A 17118-nucleotide genomic window follows, 5' to 3' on the forward strand; every position below is an offset into this window, starting at 1 on the left:
TTAGTTAGGAAATGCCTCCGTGATATCCAGCTGTAAGGCATTTTCTCAATTAGTGATCAGTGGGGATGGCCCAGCCTATGGTGGGTGGTGTCATTCTGGGCTGGTGGTCCTGGGTTCTATAAGAGCAGACTGAGCAAGCCATGGGGAGCAGGCCATTAATCAGAACCCCTCTATGGCCTTTGCATCAGCTCCTGCACCTGGGTTTGTCCCCTATCTGAGTTCCTTCAGTGATGAACAGCAATATGGAAGTGTAAGTTAAATAAACCCTTTCCTGCCCAACTTGCTTTTTAGTCATGGTGTTTTGTCACAACAATAGAAAGAAATTCTAACTAAGACACTTGGGAACCAGCAAAACCCACTGAAACCCTGGGCCAGTGACTCTGCGATAGGCATTATTTCCAAGTTAAGAGTCAAGACTACCAGCTTTCCTGGACCCCTCCCCTTAATCATTTGGGAGCGTTCTGTCTCGGCCCCTCTTCTCAGGATACCATGATGTCCAGAGATGACAAAGAGGCAGTGCCCTATGAGCCCACCTTCAAGATAGCCAGGTCCCAGGGATAGACTGAGCTAAGGTATAGGGGAGATGTCTTCACTCGTTGGGTCTCTGGCCGCTCAGCCAGAGCCCTTAGTTTCTTCCCTTGAGGAGGAGGGGGGTGATCTGTGGTCCAACTAGTCTGTCTCAGTTAGGGTTTTACTGCTGTGAACAGACACCATGACCAAGGCAACTCTTATAAGGACAACGTTTAATTGGTACTGACTTACAGATTCAGAGGTTCAGTCCAGTATCACCAAGGTGGGAGCATGGCAGCATCCAGGCAGGCATGGTGCAGCTGAGAGTTCTACATCTTCATCTGAAGGCTACTAGGAGAAGACTGGCTCCCACGTGGTAAGGAGGAGGGTCTCATTGTTCATCCCTAAAGTGACACACTTCCTCTAACAAGGCCAAAACCACTCCAACAAAGCCATACCCACTCCAACAAGGCCAAAACGACTCCAACAAGGCCGTACCTCCTAATAGTGTCACTCCCTCAGCCAAGCATATTCAAACCACCACATAGGCTGAGACCAAGGAGGATATGGGAAAAGGTTTCCTTGAGTCTAGCATTGATGATCAGTGGCTTGCTCCTCTTCCTGTCTATTTAGAACTAACTTCATGTCAGGACCTCTGGAGCAGATGGAGGGGCCCTGGATGTCCTTGTTCCTTCTCTCTATGTAGTCACTTTCCTCTGTGATCATTTGTCAGTAGACCTGTTGAGGACGGGTGGCCCAGTGGGTTAGATCCCACGCTGTGACCCTAACAGCTCTGGCAATGCAGTGGCAGAAATTAGGCCCATGTGCCTCAGGGAGTGTTGCTGGTTAATTTTTTGTCTACTTGACACAAGTTAGAGTTATCTGGGAAGAGGGACCTGTAGGCATGTCTGCGTGGCATTTTCTTGATGACTGGTTGATATGGGAGGCCCAGTTCACTGTGGGTGGGATCATTTCTGGGCTGCATAAGAAAGCAGGCTGAGCAAAAGCCATGGGGAACAGGCCAGTAAGCAGAGCTCCTCCATGGCCTCTGCTTCAGTTCCTGCCTCCAGGTTCCTGCCTTGACTTCTCTCAGGGGTGGACTGTGACCTGGAAGTGTAAGCTGAATAAACCCTTTTCTGTCTCCGGTTGTCTTTTACCACAGCAACAGCAAACAACCCTCCCCTGAGCTCTGCCTACATATCAGAGAGCAAGAAGCCCAGGCTGGAAGACACTGTGTGTCCTTTCAGGGAGGTCTCAGAGTTGGATATGTACACAATTGGGATGGGACGGAACAGGTTGCATCTTGCCTGTGAGCACAACTTTGAATGGTAGAGAATCAGGCCAATTTTCAGCACAGCCTCCAGTGCTGCTGTTCTGTCCTTAGACACAAGGGGACGCCACATAACCAGCTTCTCAGTTTCAAGGTTCACTGAGGACTATGTGATCAGCAGGAGCCGGGAAAGCTGGGATGTAGACTCCCCAGAGATGGAGAGGTGCACTCTGCCCTCCACAACCATCCATTTGGGGGGGGTGGACATGACAGTTCAACCTCCTGGCCATGTGTAAGCTCCTGCTCGCCCAACCCTTCACCAAATGGGGCAGAACCCTGATGTCACTGTCTGCATAGACTCTCTCATCATCACCCCAATCTAAGCAGGTCTAGAAACATGGCTGTCATCTGGACTTAGTACTTCCCTTCCCCCAGATCCTGCACGGCAGAGATGGGACGCGGTGTGGAAACAGACCGTGATAGGTAGGTCTCAGCCCATCAGCTGGACAGTAACAGGGAAATCCTTCCGTAGTCCTGTGCCTCAGTTTCCTCATCTGTGAGATGAGCATTATAAGCCCCATTATTAGGTTGAGTGAGATCAGGGATATTAAACAACGCCATCAATCGCTACCAAACAGAACGGGACTTGGTGAGAGACAAGGCAAGATCAACCCAGGTCTTTAATCAAGGATTTGAGTAGCCAACTACAGTGTACTCATGTACATACATACAATAAATAAATAATTTTTTAAAAAGCACATGAGAAACCTACAGAGGATCCCCTGGGGCAAATGCCCCCAAGCACCATGGGATACTGCTTACATCTAAGTCTTGGGGCTGTTTTTTTCCCAATCCATGCATTTGAGTGCGCGTACGTGTGTGACTCACGTGCGTGCATGCATGTGTGTGTGTGTGTGCGTGCTCGAGCATGTGTGTGTGTCTGTGTTCATTCTTGTAAGTGGGATTTGGCTCTGATCTAGGTGAACCCTCTCACTGAAAAGCAGACTTTGAGAGCTGGAGGGAGATGCCCTCAGATAACAGTAGGTCTCCTGCCGCTCCTAGAGCATCTTGTCCCTTTACTTTTTCCCAAGGGCCAAGGACAACTGTGACCTCTGGTCTCCTGAAGACCAGGCCAGCAGGGAGATGTCTCAGCACAGTGTCCAGAACAGTCAGGAGACTAGAGTTACACCCTATTGTGGACCCCAAGCTCTGCCCTTTGGTGTCTGTGTAACATCAGCAACCGCTTGGTTTCCAGAGCCTCAGGTTCCTCGTCTGTAGAACAGGAATATTGACTGGCCCTAGGGTCTGATGCAAACACATTTCAAACGAAAGCTTCACTTGCGATCCAAGTAGCGTCAGGTCAATCAAGATAAATCTGCACGGGAGTGGAGGGAAGCTTCATTCTGTTCTCCCAGGTCTGGTAGGATTGAAACTGAAAGAAAACCTCACGGTTACTACCCATACTGCCCACAGGTTTTTAGTGCTCAGTCTTTAGGTGACACCTGCTGGCCATAATAGGTACTGTATGCCCTCCCCGTACCCCACTCTCGCACCTCCATTCTGGCCAAACTACTGAGAACACTTACTTAGCTCTCTTTGGTCTCTTCGGCATTTCTTGCTCTTAGACTGGGAAGGGCAAAGAGTCCTTTCTTCCCAGGCAGAGACTTCCCCTCCTCCCCTGCCCCAAAGCAGGAATGAACAGGACTTAAGGCTGGAGTGTGAGTTTAGGGCCAACCTGGTCTAGAAAGACTTGTGCTCACAGCAACAATCCCATCAGGCAGAAGACCAGAATATCCAGCTGTCTCTGTCTCCAGAAAAGCCAGACTGAGGGAAGAGGTTCCAGGCACAGAGGCATAGAAGACTCAGAGCAGTTAGCTACTCAGTGGTCAGTGCTTTAGGATAAGTGGTCTCATGACCCACATCTATGCCCAAATACCGGGGTGTTTGGAAGAGTGGGTGAGAGAGGGGCAGGATGGGGGTGTCCCTAGCCTAGGATACGTCTGCCAGGAGGACCAAAGTCTACTGATGATGTCATATAATGCAAGAGATTTTCTTCACATCAGTTCAAGGTGCACAAGAGGATGTCTCAGTGGATAAAGGCGTGGTGGGAGAGGAGACTCCTGAACATTGTTTTCTGACCCTTACAATAACACATAGCATAAAAATGTAAAAATCCAAGACGGCCCGGTGCTGCCGGGAGCCGGCCAGGTGATCTGGCACACCGCTCTCCCTGCTTGTGCATGTTTGAAATGTTCTATGTCAAATCTGCTCTGGAGAGGTGACAGCAAACGCTGCTGCCTGCCACCGCTGGTGACCAGGCAAAGGTCACCAGCGGGGTGGGGACAGGTCAAGCTGTTTCTCTGATCCTCTGCTGAATGATCTGTAGAATGGGAGTGACAGGCATGAAGCTGTGATAATGATGCCACGTCCTGAGGGAGGGCCTGAGTGTGGCAACGAGCCACCACCAGGGCCTGTTACAGTCATCACCATGGGTGGCTGTCCATGGCTCTGGCTGGAGTTTGCCAAATGGAGCAGCTGATACTGACGAACAATTGGTTCATTCTGCTTGGTTTCAACGTCCTAACTAAAGTGATGCTGAAGACATCTTCAAAATGTTGCATGCCCCAGTGTGAGGCCGTTTCAGCTACAGACACTCACTGTGTCCTTTTGACTAACACCACACCTGGGCTTTCTTATCCTTCGAGCCCAGCTCAAGTTCCTCCTCGGTTGTTGCTGGCTGCCCCCTTTTCTGAATTTAAGCAACCCCTTCATAGTTTCCATAAGCCTCCCCCTCAGTGAGATTTGCAAAGTCATCTCTCCCAACCACATCATCCCAGATTCATTCAACACTTAGGGAATGCCTACCTGGAGCGTGGAGGAGTGAGCAGACAGTATGAGAGACACAGGACAATCCTGCCAGTGACACACATCATTGCAGATATGGTAATGCTGAGCAGGCCGCCAGTGACACACACCATTACAGATACAGGAACCATCTCTGCTGGGCGCAGTCAGAGAGGCCAATGCTTCAGAGGTGGAAGCTGGGGGATCAGGAGTTCAAGGTTATCCTTAGCTACGTAGCAAGTTTGAGGCTAGCCTGGGTTACATGTGATCATAAAAAGGGAGATGAACAGGATTCGAAAGATGGCTCAGTGGTTAAGAGCACTGGTTGCTCTTATAGAGACCCTGGTTCAATTCCTGGCATCCACATAACAGTTTACAACCATCTATAACTCCAGTTCCAGGGGATCTATTACCCTCTTCTGGCTTCTGTGGGCACTGCACGCACGAGTGCATAGACATATATAAAGCATACCGTATACATTCTCTCTCTCTCTCTCTCTCCCTCTCTCTCTCTCTCTCTCTCTCTCTCTCTCTCTCTCTCTCTCATTTCTGCTATGGTGACTTGCAATGTCGCCTAGCTGCATACAGAGAATGTCCTCTAAGGATTCTCTGCTCTGTTGTGTTGACTGTGAGCCTTGGGTTTAGTCTACAGCCATTTTCCCCACCACAGGGTCAGTTTGAGGACAGAGACTCTGAGTTGGACCATCCAGAGATTTTTCATTACCATTAGGGTCTGGGGAATGGGTTACCACCCATTAGTTGTTGCTTACAACAACTAAAAGAATGGAATAAATGGAGTTGGCTGGGAATTAGCTCAGTGGTCACGTGTTTGCCGAGCATCCTCAAGGCCCTGAGATCAGTCTCTAACACCACAACAAAGAAAGAGAAACAAGTATAGAAGCCCTAAGGTGTGCTTAATTTGGGGGTCATGGGTGGGCTGTACACAGTAAAAGGACAAATATTTTAGACCAAAAGAAGTCAGGAAACCTCATATTTACTGTGGAGACTCTGGCACACTGAGGGCTCCCAGGAGAGGCCTATTCACTTACCTCCAGCTGTTCCAGGGTTTCCCAAACTCAATGACCATCAGTTTGTTTCTGTCTCTTATCTGTGACCTTCCGGTGAGACACTTGAGAAACACCATACTTGAAACACCAATGTGAAAAACATTGTCAACTGAAGTTAAAAAAAAAATGGAGTCAGCTTCGCTTAGGATGTGTCACTCAGTGATACGGTGGCCTGAGTTTGGGCTCTCCTGCTCCCTGCTTCTACCCCAGAATTCTGCTCCTTGTGGGACTGACCTCTGACTTTATTATCACCAATATCACCAGGGTGTGTAAATGTTAGGCGCCACATTGGGGTTGGGAATCCAGCCCGTCCTCTGAATAAGCTGCCAGTGTTCATGACTACTGGTCCAAATATTCAGGAAATGATGCTCTGGGTTACCACTCTCACCCAGTGATCCATACCAGGGCTGTGCTTTGCCAAAGGTAGGGCCCAGAGGAACGGTCAGAGCTGATGGGTCCCTCAGCGGGTGGTAGTTCCTGTACTGAGCCTGCACAGGCCTTTTCTACTGCATTGGATCGGCTCTGTTTGGTTTAAGGGGAAATGTTACCCAGATGGTGGGTATCTGTAACCTCGCACTCAAAAAGATGCCCCTTGAGGTGAGGGGATCGCAAGTTCTAAGCCAGCCGGTGCTGTAGAGTGAGCTGGGAGAGGCGGGACAGGAAGGGAAGCCAGCACAGTGAAGGTTCTAGCATTCTTGTTAAAATGGCAGGCAGCAAGACCTAGAAATGTGGCCCAGTAGAAGAAACCCTTGGGTCTCTGGTAGCTCTTCTTTACTATGCAGAAAGTTGTCTTCTATGAGAGATTAGACACGGCCCGTGCACTCCAGAGGGGCCAGGCACACGAGGCTCAGTAGATCAGAATGTGTGCGTAGATAATGTTAGGGTGGGGAGGAACCCTTGGCACTGGTGACATTAAACCTTAGGTTGATGAAGCATCTTTGGAGGCCTAGAGAGAACTCAGAGGTGAGATGGGGCTGGCCAAGTGAGAAGGACCCTTAGCAGCCAATGTGCCCCATGCTCACTGGACAAAGCCTCTGCTTTGTCAGCCATCCTGGTCTACTGCGATAATACCTGACCAGAGGGACTCCTTTCTGCTCAGTCTCTGTGCTGGTGGCTGGAGGAGCTTACTGCTATCACCCAGTGATTCCTCTGTCCTCTAGGCTGACAGTTTGTCACAGTGACAAGAGGGACACTGTCCTGCAGAGGGACAGTGGAGGGCATTAGGGCTGCATGAAGCATCCTTGGGCCCAAGACTCTCCCAGTGAGCACTAACAGTGTGGAGAAGCAGGCAGACACTCTAGGGAAGGACTCATCATCAAGTCAAGGTCATGGCCATGGGTACTGTCTTCATGGCTGCCTCATGGAGGGAGAGCTCTTCAACTACAAAAGTTACAGACATGAGAGCAGGGAAGGCGCTAAATAGAGTGCTCGGTGGCTAGAGGAACTGGCAGCTTGTTTAGAGGGCTGACTTGGATCCCCAGTGCCTACCAACAAAAGCATCTATCTGTAGCTCCAGTTCCAAGGTATCCAGCGCCCTCTTCTGGCTTCCGCAGGCACTGCGTGCCTGTGATGCACAGATATGCATGCTAGCAAAACACCCATACGCATAAAATGAGTCTCCTTAAAATGTTTAAAAATAGATAAAATGTGATTGCTAATTTGGAATGGTAGAATGGCGACAGGGACTGGGGAGATGGCTCAGCTGATAAAGTGCTTGCCGTACAAGCTTGGGGTCCTGAGTTTGGGTCTCTGAGCACCCACAGCAAAGCCAGGTGTTACACGTACCTGTAATCCCAGAGCTGGCGAGGCAGAGACAAGAGAAACCCTGGGGTAGTTTAGCTGAATCAGCGTGGTGTAGGTCCAAAATATAAAGTGGACAGCAACTGAGGAAGACACCTGATACGGATCTGTGCACATACATGTACAGATACTACACACGCACACACGCACACATACACACACACACACACACACACACACACACACACAATTAAGACGAATGACAAATTGTAAAAAAGAACATACAAATATCACAGAAATCTGGAAGGTCACGTGTTTCCCTTAGCCACCTGCGTGAGAGGTTTCTGTCCCATTCTTCTCTGAGATGCTCTGTGTGCTTCCAAGCATCCACAGCCCAGCTGCTGGCTCCATCTACTCTACACCTGATCTGTCTGTCTGTCTGTCTGTCTCTGTCTCTCTCTCAGCAAAGTCCACAGGCATATAGGGTTTAAACTGCAGCCAAGTGAGTAAGGCTGCCATAGCCGGCATTCAGGAGGCTTGTAAGTTCGAGTTTAGCCCAGGTTCCACAGCAAGATCTTGTCTCAAAGCCAAGCCAGGGGAGCTGTCCTGGGTCTGGAATCGTGTTTCTGCAAGCTGTTCCTTTCATGGGACAGAGGCATGAATAACCTGTGAACTACACAAAAAATGCCCACCTGAAAGTGACCCAGACACCCAATGTTCGCCAGACATTGGGAATGCTAGGGAATAAGAGGGAGACTGTGGCAAAGGCTGCAGACTGACTGGGCCATCGCACAGCACACACTCTTCCACAAGCTCTGAGCATAGGAACCCACCCTTGAGCCTGAAGGACCTCCCCCCCCCCCCCGACCTTGCACTGTGTTAGCTCTCTGCACGCCATGCATCCTTGGACTGTCAGCTGCAGCATTTTGTATAACACACAAAAGCAGGTCTGACCCTTTCTGCTGCCCCACCCCCTTTGAAGCAGGGTTTCTCCATGTAGCTCTGGCTGTCCTGAAACTCACTCTGTAGACCAGGCTGGCCTCAAACTCAGGAGATCCATCTATCTCTGCCTCTCAAGTGCTGGGATTAAAGGCATGTGCCAACATGCCTGGCCTCTGGCCCTATTTTGCAAAGATCTTAGATGAAAGACAACACAAAACACTTGGAACCTCTCCCGCCCCCAAAACCCTCCCCACGATGACAATCAGGACGACTACAGGGATGCAGGTTGAGCACACCTTTGCCAAACCATCTTTGGATTTGAGGTTGGTACATCTACAGATGCCAGCATCCTGCTGAGAGCTCACCCTGAGAGGCCAGAGATGTCAGTACGAGGACTGCCAAACTTGGGGCTTAGACTCAAGAGGGAGACCATACCTGTGGGGCTGTAACACGTGGGGACATAGGAAGGTGCTGGGCACCTTGTGAGACAGCCATGCCAGCAGTTCAGTCAGTGTTTATGTAGGCTCCAGGAAAGGCCTGTAGGTAGCCAAGGGAATTGGCACCAAGTGTCAGCAGGAGGAGATGGTCATGTGAGTGCAGAGAGCCTCAGTTCCTAACAAAGGGGTGAGTTGCATGGTACAGGCCGCTCAATGTGTGTGGGAGTCACAGCCAAGGGGATGCCAGAGTGCCCGTTGGCCTCCCCAAATGACAGTGCATGGCAGGTGGAGGAGGGGCCTGGGAGAAGAGAGGGCTGGAAAGGGCACAGTGTTCAGAGGTTGGGTTTTTTTTTTAAATGTTTGAGTTTATAACATAATGATGTCATTTTTCCCCTTCCGTTTTCTCCCTTTAAACTCCCTCAGCTCTCTTCTTGCTCTTTCTAATTCATAGCCTCCTTCTCATTAATTATTGTTTTATAAACACACATATTCTTAAATACATAAGTACAACCTGCTCAGTCCATATAATGTATATATCTATATATCTATATCTATACACATATATGTGTGTATATTTTGTACGTATACACACATACATAAATTTAGTATATGCATATACAATACATATATGTACATATATGTATACACATGTGCATATATGTAGTTTTATATTTTTCTTCTTTGGGGGCTGCCCTTTTGGTATTGGGTACCAATTGGTGTGCTCTTCTTTGGGGAAGCCCACAAGACCATTTCTCCCGCTTTCACCATTTCCCTGTTGTCTGCCATTCTTGGGATAGGGTGCAGGCCTTTCCTCTGTGCATGTTAGTATGTCTGCTGGTGCTGTCTCTATTCAGCTCCTGTTTAGGGAACCATGATCTATCATGGATGTTGTTTCTGATGTTCCTAAGAGACACCATCTCACAGTCAACTCCTCATCTTCTGGCTTTCCAATCTTTCCTTCTCCTCTTCTGAAATTATTTCTGGGCTTTAGGTTCGGGAGATCTCTTATACATGTATCATTTAGAACTGGGCTCTACAATTCTTCATTTTGGTTGGTTGTAGTTTTCTTTGGTCTCTGTCTGCTGTGGAGAGAAGTTTCTTTGCTGAGGAGTGAGGAGTGGCCCTTGGAGAAGGACCTAAGGACATTTTTGTTGTTTTGTTTTTATTTTTGAGACAGGGTCTCACTGTGTAGCTCTGGATGTCCTGGAACTCATGCAAACAAGGCTGGCCTTAACCTCACAGAGATCTGTCAGCCTCTGCCTCTGCCTCTGCCTCTGCCTCTGCCTCTGCCTCTGCCTCTGCCTCTGACCACACTCACCCCTCCCCATACACCGGGATTGAGTGTGTGCACCACCACACCCATCAGGTTCAGAGAGATTTTTGTATAGAAGAGAGTTGAGTAAAGTTGCGTGAAGTGTGGATGAGCGACCTGTAGGACAAGATGGGAAGCAGTGCAGTCTGAGGTTCTGCTTTTTGTTTGTCTGTCTCTCAGTCTAGATACCTTCCACTCCAGCCCAGCCTCAACTCCAGAGAGAATTATGACTGTGAGCCTGCAGACTTTGGACTGCAGAGGGGCTCCCTGGATTGGCTTCTCAGCCAGCCTCAGAGCTGGGGGCTGACAGAACACCGTTGGGATACTCTGCTTCCTGGGCCTTCCTCAGCCTTAGACTCCTGTGACAGTCAGTGTTGGGGCAAGAACCTGGACAGGTTAAGCCCAGAGATCCCCACCTAAGGGGAGGAGCCTTGGCACATCCAGGTCTTTGCTCAGCCAGGCCAGCATGGGTGACAGTGCCTGATGCTGTTAGGATGTGTGAGAAGTCTGTTGGGGGCTTCTTGAGACCTGGATTGTTTAGTGACATGCACTACACTTTATGGGGCATCGTGACCGATGAATCTGAGTAGTTCATCTCATCTCAGAGAGATGGAGGTCCGGGACATGACTGCCTTGCAAACTGGACAGCCTAAGTGTGGTTCTCTGGAGCCTGTGGTGGGAGGAGAGAGCCAAGAGCCAGCTCCTGACACCTGTTCTCTGACATCTCCACACCTCCTCATAATAAAGTAAATAAAATTTTAAAAACCTTAAAGGTGGAAATCTTAGTATTTATTTTACATATTATTGTTTATTTTTGAGTATCTGTGGTAAACATTTATAATTCTGTCTGCCTGCAGAAGAGAGCATGCATATTTTGCAGGGATACACACACACACACACACACACAATATGTGGGTGTGGATCCAAGGTTCCTGTATACATGTTTTTACTCCATCTTTTTGCCCAAACCTCTCACTGTAGATGAAGAAACAGGGCTCTCACATTACTAAGGGACTTGCCCAGGCCACAGACATGAATGCTGCTGCTGCTGCTGCTGCTGCCGCCATGAGATCCTAGCCCAAGATTCTGTGCACAGCATTGAAATCTATTACAAACAGGATGGAGAGAAGGGAAATCCTTGCTTTTCCTCCTTTTCCAATCAATGAGTAAACGCCACGAAGGTCAATCTCAAATTAGCTACATAACCCCAAGTGTTAAGTTTTTAAGATCGACCTGGTTCAGTATTGATTCCTTCTACGAAAGCCATATTTATACTGAAATTGCCCAAGAATGTCTGAGCACATATGAAGGCTTTGTTGAAATAATTACATGGCTTTATTTTTGTAGAAAAGTAGCCAAAATACGTAAGTTCATTGTCTAAGTTAGACAATAAAAACATCTGTTGTTTCTTGTGATGGCTCTGCTCTTAATACAACATGGCAAAATAATACCCCCCTAAATATCCATGATTAACCTGAATTGGAAGGAGCTCACCTCCCAATCTCCCTGTGACTTCATGAAGCTGTTTTAACTGACAGTGGTTCAAAATAAATCTCTTTTCAGAGATCCAGCACAAGAAAACACTGGGAATTTCTCACTGCTGTTAAGTGGTGTCCGTATAAGAAACGAATCCCTTGCATTTCAGGCCTCGGTGGAAGTGCCGGTGTGAAATGTTGGACTGCATTCAAACTGTAGCTAAGCACAGGTGGGCCCGTCATTAAGTGTTTATGTTTACCTGTACAAATGACTGTTTGCCTGGGCAACTGTGTTTGTTCTTACACTGGTGTACGAAGACTTGCACGTGGGTGTGGGGGTTCCCACCTGGTTCAGGACTGTGAAGGAACAAACTGGATCTCCTCCCCTGCACTTTGCATCTCCTTAAGGTGCAGGCATGGCAAGAAGCCCCCACACAAGGGGAAGGAAAGGGGGCTTTGAGTACATTTGACTGCTCACTGTCACTGCCAGAGGGCTTCCTGAGTACCAGAGAGGAATATAATGTAGGAAATGGCAATACAAAAAGTAAGACCTGTTTGTTATCAGGTCCCTCCACCCCTCTGTCTGTCCATCTCTCCATCCTAGTCCTTCTTTCCCTCTTGCCCTCCCTCCTTGCCTTCCTCCCTTCCTATATTGGTGAACACTGTCCACATTTCTGCAGCCACTTGCCAGGGTCCCCAACTCCTTCATTACGGCCTTGTCATGACATGGGGTGCAGGACCCCAGGTCCCCCAGCAGAGCAGTTTCTACCCCGGCACAGTCAAGGTCTTTGTGAGCAAAGCCAATGACATCAGTAATATTTAGTTGTGCCATGCTGTGCTGGCCACCAGGCTTGTCCTAGTTAATTCTCACCTGACTTCCTGCCAAAGATGCTGAGCTGTCTCCACTTTCCAGGTGAGGACACCACGATCTGACACACAAATGTTTCCCAGGGGACTCTGCGGCAAGTGGCAGGGTTGGACTGAGTCTGACACAGTCTGAGTCCAAGGCCACACTCTTAAGGGTAGTGTTGGAAAGTCTCTCTGCTAGTAGGAGCCCCTGAACTTATCCTCCCTTAGATTTCTCTCTATGTCAGAAGAATAGAGCTGCTTCCTCTTCAAGGGACAGACATGGTGAATGACCTCACCCTTTAGGTACCACACAGGTCTTGTGTAATCAGCATGAAGGAGATACTAGCGTTCTAGGGAGTACTTCAGGTGGATGGAGAGGAAACCTCTTTTTCCTCTAGCCTGGAGGCTCAGAGCTGGGGCATCTGTGCTGTCATCCCAGGCCCTCTCTGGCCTTGTCCCCTTGTTGCAGACAGGGCTCTTTCATCCCGTCTGACTTAGTGGTTTATTTTAGGCACAGCCTGACCAGGTGCTCTGGGGTCAATAGGCTTAGCTTTAAATAACTGGATTCTTCTCCATGAGTTTCTCCTTCAACAGGAAGGGGCACAATGAAACAATGACTCCCATAGGCTAGGGTGGTGTGAGAAGGCAGCAGAAGACAGGACAGGAAAGAAGACAAGTGGACCCTGTCACTTCCTGTATGACCTCAGACAGGTGTGTAGCTTCTCCTCTCAGGGAGCCACCTGCAAAGCACAGCTTTGGGCCAGGTTGTGTCAAACACCCCCCTGAAGTCTGACCTCTGTGCTCTGCTGTCCATTTACAGACAACAAGCCACCTACCCAAAAGCTGGCCCAACCACCGGGGACGGCTGCACAGCAAAGAGCAAGCAACTGCTAGGGTCTGGAGACCTGAATTCTTCAAGTCTGGTGATCCTGTGTGAGCCTCAATTTCCTAGCCAGTTTTAAAGGAGCCTGATGAAACTTTCATAGACTTTATGGGAGTTACACAGAGTAATCGCAGGTGAGAGCCCTTTAAACTCTTAAAATACTGGATTAAAAAATTAAATGTGTCTGGCAGTTCCTTAAAAAGTTAAACGTAAAATTATCATACTATTCAGAAATCTCACTTCTGGGTCTGTACCCCAAGAATGGAAAGTGGGGGCCCAAGGAGTTGTTCTTACAAATGTGCTGATAGCATAGTCATTCACAAGAATCAAAAGTGGAGTCAACCCAAGCATGCATTTGATGGATGAATGAATAAACAAGTGTTGTGTAGACACACAATAGAGTACTATTCAACCGTAAAGAGGAATGCAGTTCTGCCACGTGCTGTAACATGGTTAAACCTTGAAAAGATGCGCTAAGGCAGACAGGAAAGGAGCAAAGGGCTATCTATGCTTTCCACTCACTATGAAGCAGCTAGACTAGTCAAGTGCACAGAGACAGAGGTCAAGGGACGGTTCCAGAGACTGAGAGAAGGTTCCAGAGACTGAGGGGAGGTTCCAGAGACTGAGGGGAGGTTCCAGAGACTGAGAGAAGGTTCCAGAGACTGAGGGGAGGTTCCAGAGACTGAGGAGGGGTTCCAGAGACTGAGAGAAGGTTCCAGAGACTGGGGGGGGGGTTCCAGAGACTGAGGGGAGGGGAGGTTCCAGAGACTGGGGGAGGGGAGGTTCCAGAGACTGAGGAGGGGTTCCAGAGACTGAGGGGAGGTTCCAGAGACTGAGAGAAGGTTCCAGAGACTGGGGGGGGGATTCCAGAGACTGAGGGGAGGTTCCAGAGACTGAGAGAAGGTTCCATAGATTGGGGGGGGGTCCAGAGACTGAGGGGAGGGGAGGTTCCAGAGACTGGGGGAGGGTTAGGTTCCAGAGACTGAGGGGGAAGGGAGGTTCCAGAGACTGGGGGAGGGTTAGGTTCCAGAGACTGAGGGGGAAGGGAGGTTCCAGAGACTGGGGGGGGGGAGGTTCCAGAGACTGAGGGGGGGCGGTTCCAGAGACTGAGGGGAGGTTCCAGAGACTGAGGGGAGGTTCCAGAGACTGAGGAGGGGTTCCAGAGACTGAGGGGGGTTCCAGAGACTGAGGGGAGGTTCCAGAGACTGGGGGGAGGGGAGGTTCCAGAGACTGAGGGGAGGGGAGGTTCCAGAGACTGAGGGGAGGGGAGGTTCCAGAGACTGGAAAGTGGCATGAGGAGCTTCTGCTTAGTTTGATGGGGGAAAAAATCTGGACATGGGACACGATAATGGTTGGACAACATTGGGGCTTTACTTAGTAGTAGTAAGCTTAACCGATGGCTAAAATGAGGGCGGGAGAGAGCTCAGTTTGTAAAATGCTTGCTGTGTAAGCAGGGAGCGCTGAGTTTGGCTCTCCAGGTTTAAGTGAGAGAGACCCTGTTTCAAAATATAAAGTGAAGAGAGATCTATAGGGGGAAAATCACCTGACATGGACCAGTGTCTCCACACACACATGCATACACATGCACCTGCACCCACGGAGACCTGTACACACACCACACACACAAATTTAAAACTGGTTAAAACGGCAATTTCACACTTTACGGATCTTTCCATTTAAAAAAAAAGCACAGCTTTCAAATTTTAGTTTAAAACGTTAGACATATTTTGGCAAAACCTGTGAATGAGAAAACCTGGTTCTTCGCCTGAACTTGGGTGAGACATCTGGAGGAGACAGAACCGCAGCTCCCAGCTTCTCCCACCTTTCCTACTATGCCTCACAGAAAGCCAGGTCAAAACAGGTGGCTATTTGCATGGAGAGTTCTGTGCTGGCACCTAGTGTATCTTCGGGTTAGCTGGACCCCTTCTCTGGAACCTGTGTGGCCTCTTATTTGAGAATTAAGACAAAAGAAGACTTTCACCACATCAGCCTTCCACGTCAGAGTCAGGCATGACATGGTGCCTGTCTCAGAGCTCAGCTGTGCTAGGCTTCCATTTGGTGGCTGATAAGGCACTCTCCTCACTTTGTCTTGACCAGACAGATTCTGCAAGGCGAGGAAGCTGTGATGGTGTGTGTGCAGGGGCGCGGGGGGTGTGGTGGGGGGAGGTTAGGGAGAGAGGGACAAAGCACACATAGAACAGGCATTATCTGTGCATTGTAAATGACTGGCTTTTTTTTTTTTAAGTATTAGGTTCTAGTGTATATTTGGACAGTGCTGGGGATGGGTGGTCTGAGACAGCTTCTCCAGGAAGCTGACTTGCAGAAGTGACTAAGGGTTTGGGAGCAACACGTACGATTGGGCATTGAGATATAGAGTACCAAATGTCTTCAAAGATTTTTAGCCCAGATGTTACTCAGAGCACCTATGCTCTCCCATTCGTGGAGGGAAACTGAGTCCAAAAGAAACAGCCAGCAATGGCTTTGAATGACCGGCCGGGCGAAAAACCCGTGTTCTTTTCCCCTTACATGGCAGACTCTTAGCACATGTATGACATATGCCTCTGTGCGACCATAGGCTCAAAAGCCTGCGAGTTACAGGGACCCCTCTCCTCTCTCGACCAGAGGAGCAGGATCGAGACTGTCTGGTCAGGGTCCCCACCTCTGTCCCCTAAGCTTGTGGGACTAAGTGACCCCAGGCTGGGGCTGGAGTAGCACTCACCACCCCGGGGTGTCGCGGGGGGCTGGGGCGGGGAAAGCGGCCGCCTAGCCCAGCCCCGTGGATGACAGGAGCCGGGGAGCCGAGGAGGGAGGAGCCGCCGCCGCGCGCTGGGCTGAGGAGCAGAGAGAGCGGGGCGCCGAGTGCGGGCGGCTGGGAGCGCGCTGAGCGGGGGAGAGGCGCTGCCGCACGGCCGGCCACAGGACCACCTCCCCGGAGAATAGGGCCTCTTTATGGCATGTGGCTGGTAACTTTCCTCCTGCTCCTGGACTCTTTACACAAAGGTGAGACCCGCGCTGCCGGCGGCTGGGCGGTGGAGGCGGCGGGGCTGGGATGCGCGCGGCTGGAGGCAAGGTGCGGTGCCCAGTGGGCTCCAGGTGCCCGAGTGCTGGACCCACTCGGGTGCATGGCGCTGGGTGGGCGCGAGAGCTGGGGCGGTTCCGAGAGAAGGGTCTGGTGAGAGTCAGCCTGGGACCGCTTGCCAGCCCCCCTGCGCCTGCCGTTTAGGGGCGCGCCCGTGGGGGGCGGTGGCAAAGGAACCCCTGGTTTTCCCATCGCAGCCCAGCTTTAGTTCTGCCCTGGCCCCCTCCCCCAGCCCCCAGCCCGCTCCCGCGGCTTGCTGGAGCTGGGACCCCGGGGTGCCCTGCGAGCCAGGTGGTCCTCGGACTGAGACTTCATCCGGGAGCCCTCGGTATTTGGGTCCTTGGACCTAGGGAAGATCACTCCTGCCGTAGCTTCGTGCGCCCCTCGACCGCCCTCGACCCCCGCCCTGGCGCAAATGCCGGCGCACCGCATGGCGCTTATCCGCGCCTGGCTGGGTGCAGGGCTGGGGAGCTAGGGGTCCCCAGGGGTGGGGGTTCCCTCGGACACCAAGTTTGTTCTTCAGACCCAAGAGTCGCCATCACCTATGTCTCACCCCTGTACCCCAGGCGCTGGCTCCGGCTTCTCTGCGTCTCCCTGACCACCTTAGGCAGCGCGCCCCAAGGTGCAAGACTCTCCGCTCCGGCGCTTGGCCTGCTGGACCTGGGGACAAGTGTTCAGACTGGGGGGCGTGTCCCTTTCCCGGGAGAGAA

At 50.5% G+C, this 17118-nt stretch overlaps 1 protein-coding gene and 1 long non-coding RNA gene across 4 annotated transcripts in view; one reads left to right on the plus strand and one right to left on the minus strand.

Annotated features, from left to right (window-relative positions):
- Positions 1 to 2442: 2442 nt before the first annotated feature.
- 4833428L15Rik (RIKEN cDNA 4833428L15 gene) lies at positions 2443 to 17049 on the minus strand. The gene is made up of 5 exons (NR_040732.1): positions 16962 to 17049; positions 7477 to 7574; positions 5674 to 5800; positions 4646 to 4821; positions 2443 to 3212 (listed from the first exon to the last, which is right to left on the minus strand). It is a non-coding gene; the product is annotated as an RIKEN cDNA 4833428L15 gene (long non-coding RNA).
- Dscaml1 (DS cell adhesion molecule like 1) overlaps positions 13250 to 17118 on the plus strand; it is a 326281-nt gene continuing 322412 nt past the window's right edge. Inside the window, exon 1 of one of the 3 annotated variants that reach the window (XM_017313109.1) lies at positions 13250 to 13463. Coding sequence is in view for 2 of the 3 variants with exons in the window: in XM_006509947.2 (XP_006510010.1) it covers positions 16110 to 16329 (220 nt within the window). In the remaining variant the exon portion in view is untranslated. Of the gene's footprint in view, positions 13464 to 14668; positions 16330 to 17118 lie in introns of those variants that run through there. The other 2 variants (XM_006509947.2, NM_001081270.2) reach the window with 2 other exon arrangements.

The sequence above is a fragment of the Mus musculus genome, chromosome 9, assembly GCF_000001635.26.
Source record: "Mus musculus strain C57BL/6J chromosome 9, GRCm38.p6 C57BL/6J".
NCBI lineage: Eukaryota > Metazoa > Chordata > Mammalia > Rodentia > Muridae > Mus > Mus musculus.